At 33.1% G+C, this 13939-nt stretch overlaps 1 protein-coding gene and 1 long non-coding RNA gene across 2 annotated transcripts in view; one reads left to right on the top strand and one right to left on the bottom strand.

Annotated features, from left to right (window-relative positions):
• The window catches only part of LOC110260367, a 34618-nt gene extending 24094 nt beyond the window's left edge, over window positions 1-10524 (top strand). Inside the window, exon 4 of the long non-coding RNA XR_002343558.1 lies at window positions 7114-10524. This is a non-coding gene — a long non-coding RNA (uncharacterized LOC110260367). The remainder of the gene's footprint in view (window positions 1-7113) is intronic.
• COL11A1 (collagen type XI alpha 1 chain) overlaps window positions 1-13939 on the bottom strand; it is a 203299-nt gene that overhangs the window by 10828 nt on the left and 178532 nt on the right. Inside the window, 9 exon segments of the mRNA XM_001929372.7 lie at window positions 163-412; window positions 2181-2234; window positions 2328-2363; window positions 2470-2523; window positions 2995-3102; window positions 3962-4015; window positions 10553-10606; window positions 11084-11191; window positions 11326-11379. Coding sequence (XP_001929407.6) covers window positions 163-412; window positions 2181-2234; window positions 2328-2363; window positions 2470-2523; window positions 2995-3102; window positions 3962-4015; window positions 10553-10606; window positions 11084-11191; window positions 11326-11379 — 772 coding nt within the window.

The following is a 13939-nucleotide window of genomic DNA, read 5'->3' as shown; positions in this document are numbered from 1 at the left end:
TGTAAATGACTTTTTCTGTCTACAAGATTGGAAATAATAATCATTCACTTTAGTTTTATTTAGAGACTATATTAAACATTTAATGAGAATTAATGAGCTGACAATGCTCTTCTGTAACTTAGAGGCTCAGTACATTCACTTTGCCATGTATTATTAACATACCATCTGGGAAGTCAGGATGGCTGAGTTGCAGATCTTTGCAAGTTCGGGCTGGGTTGGTCTGCGTACCCATTGGAAACTTCATATGCTCGATGTCTTGTTTCAAGGAATTGAGGGAACCAAATATTTCCTCCATTCCATCAGTGTAATCGAGAATAGTATCACCTGCATCTGCTTGCATGCTTTCTGTATGTCTTCTTGTTTTTTTGGGTGACAAGATTGGTAAAGGCTGAATGACTTCACCAGGTGGACCCTGTGAAAGAGACAGGTGCATGTAACTGTTCCCTAAGGTAAACTTTTCTGCAGATATTAGTTATGACTGATTATGTTATTGTTACAAGAAATTAGAATTTGTTTAACTTTTCAATGTTTTCCCTTTTACAATGTTTTCTCTATTTGCTAACATTTATGTGTTTTATATATGTATCTTTAATCTTTATAAATTCTTTTAAAAAGAATCTAGTGGAAACACTGAGGTAGGCACAAAAATCAGATGATTTCTGGACCTATTTCTATACAATAACATAGCACAGATTTGTGTGGACATATATTATGCATATTAATTTCTTATTTATTAATTAATCCTCATTCACAAGCCTACCTCTGCAACTAGAGTTTAGTCTCTGAATATTAAAACAGGATTTTAAGGTTCTTGTGCTGTATAATTGTCTCTTGTGCTTGAAAATAATTTATGTCATGTTTAAAATTACACATAAGGAGTTCCTGTCGTGGCGCAGGAACAAATCCGACTAGGAACCATGAGGTTGCGGGTTCAATCCCTGGCCTCGCTCAGTGGGTTGAGGATCTGGCATTGCCATGAGCTGTGGTGTAGGTCGCAGACGTGGCTCGGATCTGGCGTTGCTGTGGCTCTGGCGTAGGCTGGAGGCTACAGCTCCTATTAGACCCCTAGCCTGGGAACCTCCATATGCCGTGGGTGCGGCCCTAAAAAGACAAAAAGAAAAAATAAAATAAAATAAAATTACACATTAGCTGGTTCCAAACATTTATAACTTTATAAATCCACAAACTTAAAAGAAGTACAAAATCAGACCTGACTTAACATATGTGTAGGAGTAGAAGGACACCAAACAGTTAATCCGTATTTTTACGGACTGAATTGTATCCCACAAAAACTCACATGTAGAAGTCCCCAGTAACACAGAGGAAGATCTTATTTAGAATTGGGGCAGCTGTAGATATAATTAATATAGTGAACATGAAGGCATGAGGGTGAGTCCTATTTCAATATAAATGGTATCCTTCTAAAATGGGGAAATTTGGGCACAAAGACACACATAGACAGAAGACTATGTGAAGAGACACAAGAAGACAGCTATCTCTAAGCCATGGAGGGAAGTCTCAAATGGAACTTTCTGCCACGCCTCAGAAGGAGCCAATGCCGCTAACACTTCGATCTAAGACTTCCGGCTTCTAGAACCATTAGACAGTAAATTTCTGTTGCTTGAGCCATTAGTTTGAGGTACTTTGTTATTGCTGTCCTAGCAAACTAATACACATATAGCTTGGAAACAAGTACAAGAAGGAAGATTCAAATTTGGTCACTTGGTTCTAACACAATAGTGTGAAGCCTGGAAGAGGTCAGTGCTATTAAATGGTGGCTATTATTATTGCCTTTATTATTATCATTATACACAGCAGGAAAAATGCCAAGCATCTAAACTTTTATTTTATTCCTAGTTGGGTATTAATGTATCTTTGTGGCATATGATCAATTGCTTTTGGGAAAATGTGACATAAAAATATATGGCATTCCTGAAAAACTATTTAAAAACAAAATTATTGTAACATGTAGTTACGATATCTTTATATTCAAAGAGTGAAAATTAAAAGACAAGTGTTGGCATGTCGACTTGAGTACTTAAATAAGGTAGTTGCTATTTCCTAGAAAATCAGCACTTTGACAGAATGTGCTTTTTCATCCTTCTTATAAATTCAGGGAAGTCACTGGCAATCTTAGGATGCTAACTGCCAAAATATCGCTCTTGTTATCGTGCACTTACTGGAGGCCCAGGAGGCCCTGGAAGACCACTGTCACCCTTCTGGCCGGCGGGTCCCTGTTGGAAAGAATAAGGAACAAGATAAATAAAGAACAAGGCATTTGAGTAGGTTTCACTGAAAAATTAAACGACAAAGGGAAAGATACTTACAGTAGAGCCTTTGGTACCCTTTGGACCTTGAGGACCCTAGAAAATGCAAAGGCAAGAGTACAGATAAAAATCTGGAGAATTTGTGTCTCTTAGGTATATATATATATGTTTACTTTATGAAATTCTTCTGTCTTCTACTTACTGGTAAGCCTGGAGGACCAGGTGGACCTATGGGGCCAGCAGGACCTGGAATTCCCTATGGAGAGAATCATCCAAATTAAAGTTTTTTCTCAGCTGTTCCACTCTCACATTTCACATAACAACACATTGCAAAATTTAGACAATGCAAAAATATGTAAGAAGAGCTTAAAATTTCCATTGTGAATCTAAGAAACAACTTCTGTAAGATAATCTGTATTCTTTTTGCATTTTTCTGCAATGTCTCTCTTTCTACATATATATATCTACATTCCTGCAGCTTTCAGAATAATAATTTGTATGTAGGGATTCAATAAACATTTGCGTAATTACCTGCTGAACTGTAATTTTTATGGTTTCAAACTTAAGTCATATTTGTTATTTATTTACTCTAAGGTAAAAGAAATTTCTTTTTGAAAACATCATTGACTTAATGAGATTAAGATGCTCTAAATCACTTCCTTGGTCAAGTTTAAAGGAATGTGTGTGATTGGAAAGGAGTAGGAAAATAATTTATGTCTTTACTCACTCCATCCCCTTTTGCTCCTGTAGATCCTTGAGCTCCAGGAAGTCCTCTGTCACCCTTTTCACCTTGTTCTCCTGGAGGACCAATCAGGCCAATTAAACCAGGATGTCCCTTTGAAAGGCAAAGAAATTTTAACAATATATAAATTATAATCGTATATTAAATTATAGTCATAAACAATTGCACATTACATTTATAAAACATAAGAGTAAAAAAACAGATAAAAATTGAACCCTTTCTGAATAAAATACAGGATTAAGAACCTCTTTCCCCTCCCCTAACAGGATCATTTACTGATTACATTGAGACCTTTATTAAGGGTTGGGAATATTATTGAACAAAATGCTTTCTACAAATATCACCTTCAGTATTTCATTTACTTAAAGGGAACTCCTTCAACAAAAAGACAAAGAATGACTATATACAATATTGGTGAAACAAACACTGAAAATTCATTATTTTAATAAGCATATTTTTCATATGAAATGAGTTCTATTCTTTGGAGATTTTTCAGGATCTAAGAATGACTAGAGATTTAGAAATAATTAAAAAAAATCAATGCCATTCTAAAAAGGTTTATTTTATTTAATGCAATAGAGCTTATATATCTTTCAAATAACTATCTGAAAGATAGTCTAGTTTAAATTTTTTGTTTTCATTTTTAAAAACATAAAAAATGGCATTTTGGAATTCTGTTTATTTTCTGAATAGTTATTTTAGTGTAACCATATGCTTTCTCCATATGGCTCCTACAAAGGAACACTGAGAAATATAACACTGAGTTCTGGCACAAATTTTCACTATTATTTTGTATATTTTCTCTTTTCTAAATTCATCTTGGAAGCTAAGGATTGACAACATTTTCCTTGGTTAGAATGACAAATTTCCTTCTGAGTTATTTTAATCTTCAAAATTACTGTCCCTGCTATTAGGCTATCAAAATTGAAATAACACATTCTTTTATTTTTACCTTCTCACCCTTGGAGCCAGGGTCACCTTTGAGACCAGGTAAGCCAGGAGGTCCCTAAAAGAGAAATACATAATAAACAAAAATGGAGTAGGTACAAATCAGAGAATATATCATTATCCACAGGATGATTCAGTTTCATAATATGATAGAGTTCAGAAATAATAAAAATCAGTGTTTATTTTTCAGGATTCTAAATAATTTCATGTGTTTGAAACTCCATGGAATGATAATTAATCATTATAATAAAAATAATATTGATGTTCGAATAAATATAAAGCTAAAAATAAGACATGAGTTACATGGTTTCTCATTTAAGAAAGGATGTTTTTAATTACACTAATTTTAGGTCTCCAACTTATACATTCACTTAATCAAAGATATTGGTGTGAAACTCAAATTTAAAGGTTACATTATTTCCAGTAAAATTTAAAGGCAAAAACCTCAACAAACTTTTGAGAGTTAACTGACATTGTTAATAATTTTTCCCAAATAAACTCCCAAGATAGTATTTTTAGCTGTAATCCTGAATTGAATCTCTTATCTCAATCTCTTATCTCAATTGAATCTCTTATCTCTTATTTATACTATATAAATAGTATAAATAAGATAATTTACTTTTATCATATTATCAGATCTCTATTTTAATAGCTTAAATCTTTTTTTATAGTTCAATGATAAGGCACTCATCCTTTTAGGCTTAGCTGTATTTTAATGAATTATGGCATGGCTTTAGCAACTAACTCTTAGTCCTGGGCACTATGCTTAGAAATGTTTATAATGATGACTTTTTAGCAAACTTTTAAATATAAAAATAGTGTACTCCAAATCAGAAAGAATGCAAAATAAGATCCTTGTTCTCAAATTGCAACAAGTTGAACTGTGCAGGCAACAGATTCTGTCAGAGGAAATGTCACTGCCAGCTGGTTTGTATGTGATAGATGAAATCAGGACGTGAGTCACTACTGCCTGGAGCAAGCACCACATCAAGAAACAAAGGCAAAACAGGAGTTTTATCTATGAATTTGAATTATAGAGACTGAACTATTTGAATTAATTTTAAAAATTATTTTAACACGGCACTTCAAAATTAAACTATTTTACTTTTACTAAGCTATACGATCAGTCTTCACTATGGTATATTCTACAATGCTACTATGAGTAATTTCCCCCCTCTACCTAGACACTTAAGAGTCTTCAGTGTGAAAGAGCAAATTAAGTTCCAGCCCCTCATTTTGGGGAATTTAAAGTATTAAGAACCTTGGATCTAACCCAAGAAGTATGATATGATATGAAAAGTATGGGTTCAGAAGAGGATAGACTTGAGGTAGAAGCCAGCCTTATTAGTCATTTAAATTAGCTAACCAAAGAGAGCTTGAATTTTCTCATCTATAAACTCAAGACTATAATTCCTATCTCAAGAGGCTACTGTGAAATTGAGTAGATGAGCCCTTTCCATTTTTTAATTTTACAAGTCTACTCTTCACACTGAAATCCTGAATTTTGGAGGAGAGTAAGAATTTTAGTAAAATTAGTCCTGTGTAACAATAATATTTTGGACTATTAGAAGTATTTATTTTTTTTTATTTATGAATGATTTGAAATTCTATAAGTATTGATATAAAAGTGAACAATTTCCCTATATCATTCTATTAAGAGATTAAACTTATTTTCATAGACAATATGTATAATTTTAAATGTAAATATGCCTAATAATCCTCAAATAAGAAAATTATTCATTCTCAGATGTAAATTTGGGTCAATTCAATTTAGATTCTCTTTGGTACAAAAATAATCATGCCACTGTTAAATCTCTGATAGGCAAAAAGGAGTCTACAAAGAAATTACCACATTCACTCTCAAGAATATTTGAAGGCTAGGTTTTAACCCTGGACTTCCATCTTGTTTGCTAGTATCTATTAGAGTAGATGATCTCTAAGTGTGATCCTCGGACCAGCAGCATGAGTACCATTTGTGAATAAACTAGAAAAGCAAATTTGTAGGCTTGATCCAGACTGACTCTGAAATTCTGGAATTAGACATCAGCAATCTGGAGTTCCTGTTGTGGCTCAGTGGTTAACGAACCCAACTAGGATCCAGGAGGACAGGGTTTGATCCCTGGCCTTGCTCAGTGGGTTAAGGATCCTGCATTGCCGTGAGCTGTGGTGTAGGCCAGCAGCTGTGGCTCAGATTCGACCCCTAGCTTGGGAATTTCCATATTCCATGGGTACAGCCCTAAAAAGACAAAAAAAAAAAAAAAAAAAAAAAAAAAGAAAAAAAAAGAAATCAGCAATCTGTTTCATAGATTTGTTACTCATTAAGGTTTGAGAAACATGGCTATATGGCATTAGGTGCCAAATCCATTAAATCAATGTGCAAATCAGAACAGCATAAAGTATGTCATTTATGTTAAAATAAAACATTACATATTCAAGTCTATTAGTTTAAAAATTTTTAAATTAAGGAAGTATATTTTGCATCTACTTTACTCTGATTTCATCAGAAAGACCTGCTGAATTATTTGTTAGGAAAATAATGATGCCTCATCATTTTTAGAGGAATAATTGAAATGAGTAATAGAAATAATAAAAAAAATTATTGAGGTCATGTGACCATCAGGATAGATCCCAAACATTCTATATGTTAAAACAAGGTGATGTAAAAAAGCATAAAAAAATAGTCCTAATAAAAATGTAGTTTCATGAAAGAACTATATACTTGGGCCAGGAGCAGAAACTATTTAAAAACAGTGGTTAAAACTGACATATGTCACTTAAAAGTAGATACATTCTTTAGAATGAAAATACAAAATTTTCAAAAAGGCCAGATTTTTTTTTCTTTCTTTACTTCTCATTTTCCATTAAAACTCTTTCCAGCATGCACATGCTACAAAATTCAGCTGTAAGTGGGAGAACTACTAGGGATGTGGCTTGCTGGGCATCTGTATTGCAATCACTACTTCATTCAGTGACTCAGGCTTACCACTCATTAGTTGGGTGATCTTGGGTCTCTTCCTTCTTATCTCAGAGCTTTATTTCTAAAAGTATTCTAGTAATAGTGGTTTGAAGAATTGTGATAAAAAAAGGGAAAAAAAGCACTCCATATAGTAAATTATAATGTAATGTTAATTATTATTTGTTTTGTGTATTCTACAGACAGTTATCAATCAGCTTTCTCATCACATTCTAATAGTAAAAGCCAGAATAGAAGAAAAAGAAGAAAACATCGGGGATTCAAATTGCTCAGGCTTGGTGAGCAACATACTAAACATGATTTGTGTTTATGATGCCTTTTAAATCATTTATATAAGTACTATATATGAAGGAGTGAGAGGAAATGAGTGTTAATTCCTCTAAACTAATAATCTCTTATGCAATTGTGACCTATATCTAAGAAGGAATTTTCCAAGTAAAATCAGCTTCTTATTTTCATCAGCTGGAAGTAGAAATTGTTAAAGTTATGATGTTGATAGCAGTTCTAAATAACCCTCTGAACCTGGGACATATCAAAAATATCAACTCTGTATATAAAAATGTTATTTCAGCTATACATATTTTCTGTTTCCTCTTTAGGATATCGTAAATGGAAAAACCTAGAGATATACATAATTCATAAGTAATAAAGTGAAAAAGGAAAACAGGGATGATACATCTTAAGTGTCTAGAATACACAATCAAATATTTTCCCCTGTAGGATTATGCTGTAAGAATATTTGCTTTGATATGCATCTCAAAATTCTAGTTCACTGAAGTTTAAAGCAACTGCAGACCTTACATCTCATTTAAAATGCAGTATTGTGAAATAGTCTTTAATTTGGTGAAAGGTAAATCATTACAGAATGTTACATATCTCAAATCTGTTTAGAGATAAGTTAAATGCAACATTTAAAAAACCAGAATATAATGTAGTAACCCATCCTACCATTTATTCACATACTTATGGTTTAAAAAAAAATATTGTCATATTTTATTTACCAGTATGTGAAAAGAATTAATGTATAATAATAATAAATGTCTCCAAAATAAATACTAACCAACATTTCAGCTACATTGAAAAAAACAGCTTCTTAAAAATGAAAGATTATGAAACAAAAAAGAAATAAATGCTTAAGATTAAAATAGATGCTAATCATGCTTTCAAAAAATAAAATAAAAATTAGTTTAAAATTACTGTCATGCTAATTTTGACTCTGCAGCAGAGGAAAGAATGCAGAACAATGCATCTGTTCTCTTTAAAATAGTCAATTCAATACCATTTGATTTTTGTTGACTATTTACTAAAAAAAAAAAAGTTCAACTTAAAGAAATCCTCAAATAGAAATCTTTATACAACCTTATCATTGTCCTTCACTTTCTTTTAGCTTTCACATGTACTATTTATCTATTCTCAGTTCCATATTATAAGTCGATACATCTGTATATAAAATTCCTGCTTATATAGATGTTTAGTAGTTACTATTAAAAACATCTAAATTTTAAAGTAAAAAGTATTGTACTATATCTAAACTCTAGTAGAGCTGATTATATACAGTGGCCAGACACCAAAAATCATTTTAAGAGATGTTTGTTTCACTCTAGCCCAATCCAGGCTAAGGGTTAATATAAATAAAGTTGTTAAATTGTTGCTTATATAACAAATGGTCTAAGTTTTATTCAAATAACTCATTTAATTAACATAAGAACCCCATGGGTCAATATTCCCATTTAATTCATCTTAACTTCATAATATCTCATTTTGCAGATGAGGAACCTAAAGCTTAAAGAGATGAATAACTTTTCTAAAAATTATCCAGCAATCAAGTAGTACTGCTCATTTTCGAAACCAGGGCTCTTGGGTAGATAGTCAATGATCTTGTCCTGTAATCATGATATGCTACTTCTCACTCTAATCCAAAATTGCCTACTAAAACACATACGTCTTAGCTGAATTGAAAAGCTCATTAAATTGCTTATAAAAGGCTTCCTGAAGGTGATTTTTCTGGCCACCCTTATCTCATGAAGACCAAGTAGCATTTTCATTAAAATTAGATATCACAGTCAAACTATTTGATGTTATGAAAAAGCTCCAGTATATGCACATTCTAAGTACCCTCTAATAAAACCAGCAGCCAGAAAAAACAATGGCAGCCATGCTACTCAGTTCTGATGTTTTTCATTTCACTGCCAAAAAGGGTATGACTTGTTAGCGCCTTCCTCTGTAAACCCACATTTATTTCAGATTCAGAAGCATAAACTTTTGCAAGCCAGAATCGGGTGGTATGTCTTATGCTTTTATTTTTAATATTAGCTGAAGGAAATCTCCAGCATGATGTTTTTATTTCATCTGGAGAAAGGTCAGAATACTTACTGGAAAACCTGAAATAACAAGAAAAAAATCTTTGGCAAATTTTAAGGTGATATTACGACAAAGTATTTTTTTTTCCCTAGGATCTGACTCTCTGTAGTTAGGAATTTAGCAAATCTAAGAAGAATATTCCCTAAACGGTGGTGCAGACTTGGGGAAGTAAGATCTGCTTTAGCCAAGACCCTGCTCCTATGCCAATGATGCCATGTGCAGATTTGACAACCTCCTCAAAATGTGACAACTTTTATCCAGTTATTAAAAATCTTTGACTTTTCAGTGAAAGTTAAATAATAACACTTATGAAATATGTGAAATGTCAGAGGAAATTTTTGTGATACTTTTACTAGAAGGAATGGGCAAATTCTCCTGAATAATTAAGATTGCTAATCCCCATTTTGATGGCTTTCTGAGCAGTACATTTATCTGCGGTAACTGATAGAAGAGGTAGTTCTTTAAAATTTAAATTTCTATACATAGGAATCTGACTATTTAAATCAATTACATTACACTTGCAGAGTGCTATATGTATTGCTTGCTGTTTTAATTAATCTCTTTATATATCATTGTTTTTAGAACATAAAGTTCAAATATTTCTAAGATGAAATAGAATGTCTCCTAGTAAGCAAGACTTGGATTCTCACTTTCTGCCCAAATTTCTACAAGGATAGCCTTGGCTCTGACAATAAGCTCTGTCTATGAACCATATGCTGGTCAACTAAATGCTTTATTGCATTCCTCAAGTGTGTTGTTTGCATATAAAGTTTATGAGAGTATCCAAACTTCAGCGTTATAATAATTATACCTCTCTCCACTCATGGGGGTTAATGTTTTATCTTTCAGCCCGTATGACTCATGAAAAGAACAATTTATTTCGTGAAAGAATCACCGTATGCCTGAGCCAGTGCTATTCTTTTAAATGAAGTGCCAGGAAACTAAGTGTAATTGCATGCATTAGGAGGAACTGTCCACATTTGGAAAAGAACTGGCTGGGCCATTAGTGGCATTTTACTCAGAGTGGAAATTTTTTTTTTCATGCAATGGACATAAGAAAGGAAAGAATCTGCTGAGCAAGGGCATATTTCCCAAATAACTTATCAGTTAGGATTACTTTCCTCTTTTCAGAGCTGAGTAATGCACTTCCTTGAATATTGTACAAAATATAAACTTATTTATAAGACAAAATTTCAAGAATTCTAGCTTATAAACAGTTTCATTTCTGGAATTCCAAATAACACAAGAGGTGCTACTCACCATAGGACCAGGTGGCCCATCTTGGCCTGCAGCTCCAGGGAGACCTTGTTCTCCCTGTGGAAAAATAAATTTAAAATGTTTTAAAATTAACAAATGCAGATATAATTGTTTCTTTAGTTTAATTTCGGCAATACAAAAAAGAAAGAAAGCAAACATCACCTATGAATGCCATCACATGGAGAACATCTACAAATACTGTAAGCAATTTTTGAGTCTTTTACTTTCTTTGTAAAAAGAAATGCCCACTCACATACATGGGTGGATGGATGTGCGCAAAAAGGCTTACATCTTCGAGATCTCAGGGTTTAGATTTCTATGCGACCTTTATAAGTTAGAATTTTATTTTTATTAATAAATGCCATACTCAAATATTTTAAGTCTCTGACTTTAATCACATAATATTCCTGCATTCTCATAAAACATCCAGATGATAAGTTGTAAGATAATGCCGACATAAATATTTTCATTCACAATTTTTTTAAGAAATGAGAAGTTATTTTCAAAATGACATCTTGCAGCACAAATGCTCACCACAGGGCCAGGGATGCCCCGAAGACCCTCTGGACCAGGCTTTCCGGCAGGTCCCTGAGGACCAACTGGGCCAGTTTTTCCTGGAGGACCTTCAGCACCTGCTTCTCCCTATTAGAAAATAAAATATGTGAACACATTAATGATGAAGAAAGACATTTTATTATTTTATTAAAAGTACTGAAATAGATGTTGTTCAATGTACACATCAGATTTCCAAACATAATATCTATAAAATATTTTACCTTAGCACCTTTTTCACCTTGCCTTCCCTCTGCCCCTGCAGCTCCAGGAGGACCCTAGAAACATAAAATTGCATTTAAAATATATATCACATATGAAAGTAATGTAACTGAGGACTTACTTCCAAAAACTCCAGTTTAATTTGTAACAGAGTCTAGTAAGTTGTGGCTTTCTACTGCTATTTAGTTTAAAGCATTGACAAAATTCAAAACCCTTTCTACATATAAATTTTAGTTAGAATTATACAAAGCACAGACTGAGTAGAATACAGAAAATCACATCATATCAATGTAAGAGAACAGTAAAGATAAAAATTTTTAAAGAAATGCTAATGACTCAGTCACCCTTAGCGTTTTAAATACTCAGATATCATTTACTACCTTGTATAATTAGGAATTAATTGAAGATTTACTATTTCACATCCATCATTATATGTGTTTTAAGACTGGCTCCTTTAAACACGTATCTTAGATGATCCAAATGTTATACGTACCCATAAGATCATATTCAAACTAGAACAGTACAAAGTTTATAATCTTATTAGATATTTCTATTCTCTGGAACTATGTAATTCACATAATTAAGTGGCAAAAAAAATGGTATGACTTTTTCAAACTTAGTATTATAGGAAAAGCAGAAAAAATATCTTCACACTCCATATGTCATCCAAAAGCTTAAGAAGATATTCTGGTATTTGCATAACTTTTGTATAGTTGCATGGATTGCTATGGAGAAATGCTATTATATATATTTAAAGATTTCATAATGCTGCTTCTTATATATATACGTTTTTCTATCTTTGTGAGTACCTGTTTACCTAATTCTCTTTAGTCCTTTTTTTATTAGCTGTGTGACTTTTAACAAATTATTAGTATTTTTGAACTTCTGTTCTTTCATCCATAAAATGTTGTTAATAAGAATTCTCTGCATACAGTGACAGTTTTATCTCTTCTCTTCCTATATGGATACCTTTTATTTCTTTTGTTTGTCTAATTGCTGTGGCTAGGAGTTCCAAAACTATGTTGAATAGCAGTGCTGAGAGTGGGCATTCCTGTCTTGTTCCAGATTTGAGTGAGAAGGCTTTCAGTTTTTTCCCATTGAGTATTAAATTTGCTGTGGGTTTATCATAAATAGCTTTGATTATATTATGTTCAGGAATGTTCCCTCTATACCCACTTTGGTGAGATGACATGATACTATACATAGAAAACCCTAAGGATTCAACCCAAAAACTACTTGAACTGATTAATAAATTCAGCAAAGTAGCAGGATATAAGATTAACATTCAGAAGTCAGTCACATTTCAGTATACCAGCAATGAAATATTAGAAAAGGAATACAAAAATACACCACCTTTTAAAATTGCACCTCACAAGATCAAATACCTCGGAATACACCTGACCAAAGAGGTAAAGGACTTATATGCTGAGAACTATAAAACTTTAATCAAAGAAATCAAAGAAGATGTAAAGAAATGGAAAGATATTCCATGTTCATGGATTGGAAAAATCAATATTGTAAAAATGGCCATACTACCTAAAGCAATCTACAGAGTCAATGCAATCCCTATCAAATTACCCAGGACAGTTTTCACAGAACTAGAACAAACAATCCAAACATTTATATGGAACCACAAAAGACCCAGAATCTCCAAAGCAATCCTGAGAAACAAAAACCAAGCAGGAGGCATAACTCTCCCAGACTTCAAGAAATACTACAAAGCCACAGTCATCAAAACAGTGTGGTACTGGTATCAAAACAGACAGACAGATCAATGGAACAGAATAGAGAACCCAGAAATAAACCTTGACACCTATGGTCAATTAATCTTTGACAAAGGAGGCAAGAATATAAAATGGGAAAAAGAAAGTCTGTTCAGCAAGCATTGCTGGGAAACCTGGACAGCTGCATGCAAAGCAATGAAATTAGAACACACCCTCACACCATGCACAAAAATAAACTCCAAATGGATGAAAGACTTAAATATACGACAGGACACCATCAAACTCCTAGAAGAAAACATAGGCAAAACACTCTCTGACATCAACATCATGAATATTTTCTCAGGTCAGTCTCCCAAAGCAATAGAAATTAGAGCAAAAATAAACCCATGGGACCTCATCAAACTGAAAAGCTTTTGCACAGCAAAGGAAATCCAAAAGAAAACAAAAAGACAACTTACAGAATGGGATAAAATAGTTTCAAATGATGCAATGGACAAGGCTTAATCTCTAGAATATATAAGCAACTTATACAACTCAACAGCAAAAAAGCCAATCAACCAATGGAAAAATGGGCCAAAGACCTAAATAGACATTTCTCCAAAGAAGATATACAGATGGCCAACAAACACATGAAAAAATGCTCAACATCGCTGATTATAAGAGAAATGCAAATCAAAACTACCATGAGATACCACCTCACACCAGTCAGAATGGCCATCATTAATAAGTCCACAAATTAAAAAGTGCTGGAAGGGTTGTGGAGAAAAGGGAACCCCTCCTGCACTGTTGGTGGGAATGTAAACTGGTACAGCCACTATGGAGAACAGTTTGGAGATACCTTAGAAATCTATACATAGAAATTCCATATGACCCCACAATCCCACTCTTGGGC

The sequence above is a fragment of the Sus scrofa genome, chromosome 4, assembly GCF_000003025.6.
Source record: "Sus scrofa isolate TJ Tabasco breed Duroc chromosome 4, Sscrofa11.1, whole genome shotgun sequence".
In the NCBI taxonomy this organism is placed as follows: Eukaryota; Metazoa; Chordata; class Mammalia; order Artiodactyla; family Suidae; genus Sus; species Sus scrofa.
Note: the sequence above shows the minus strand (reverse complement) of the source record. Positions and strands in the feature narration are given on the sequence as shown.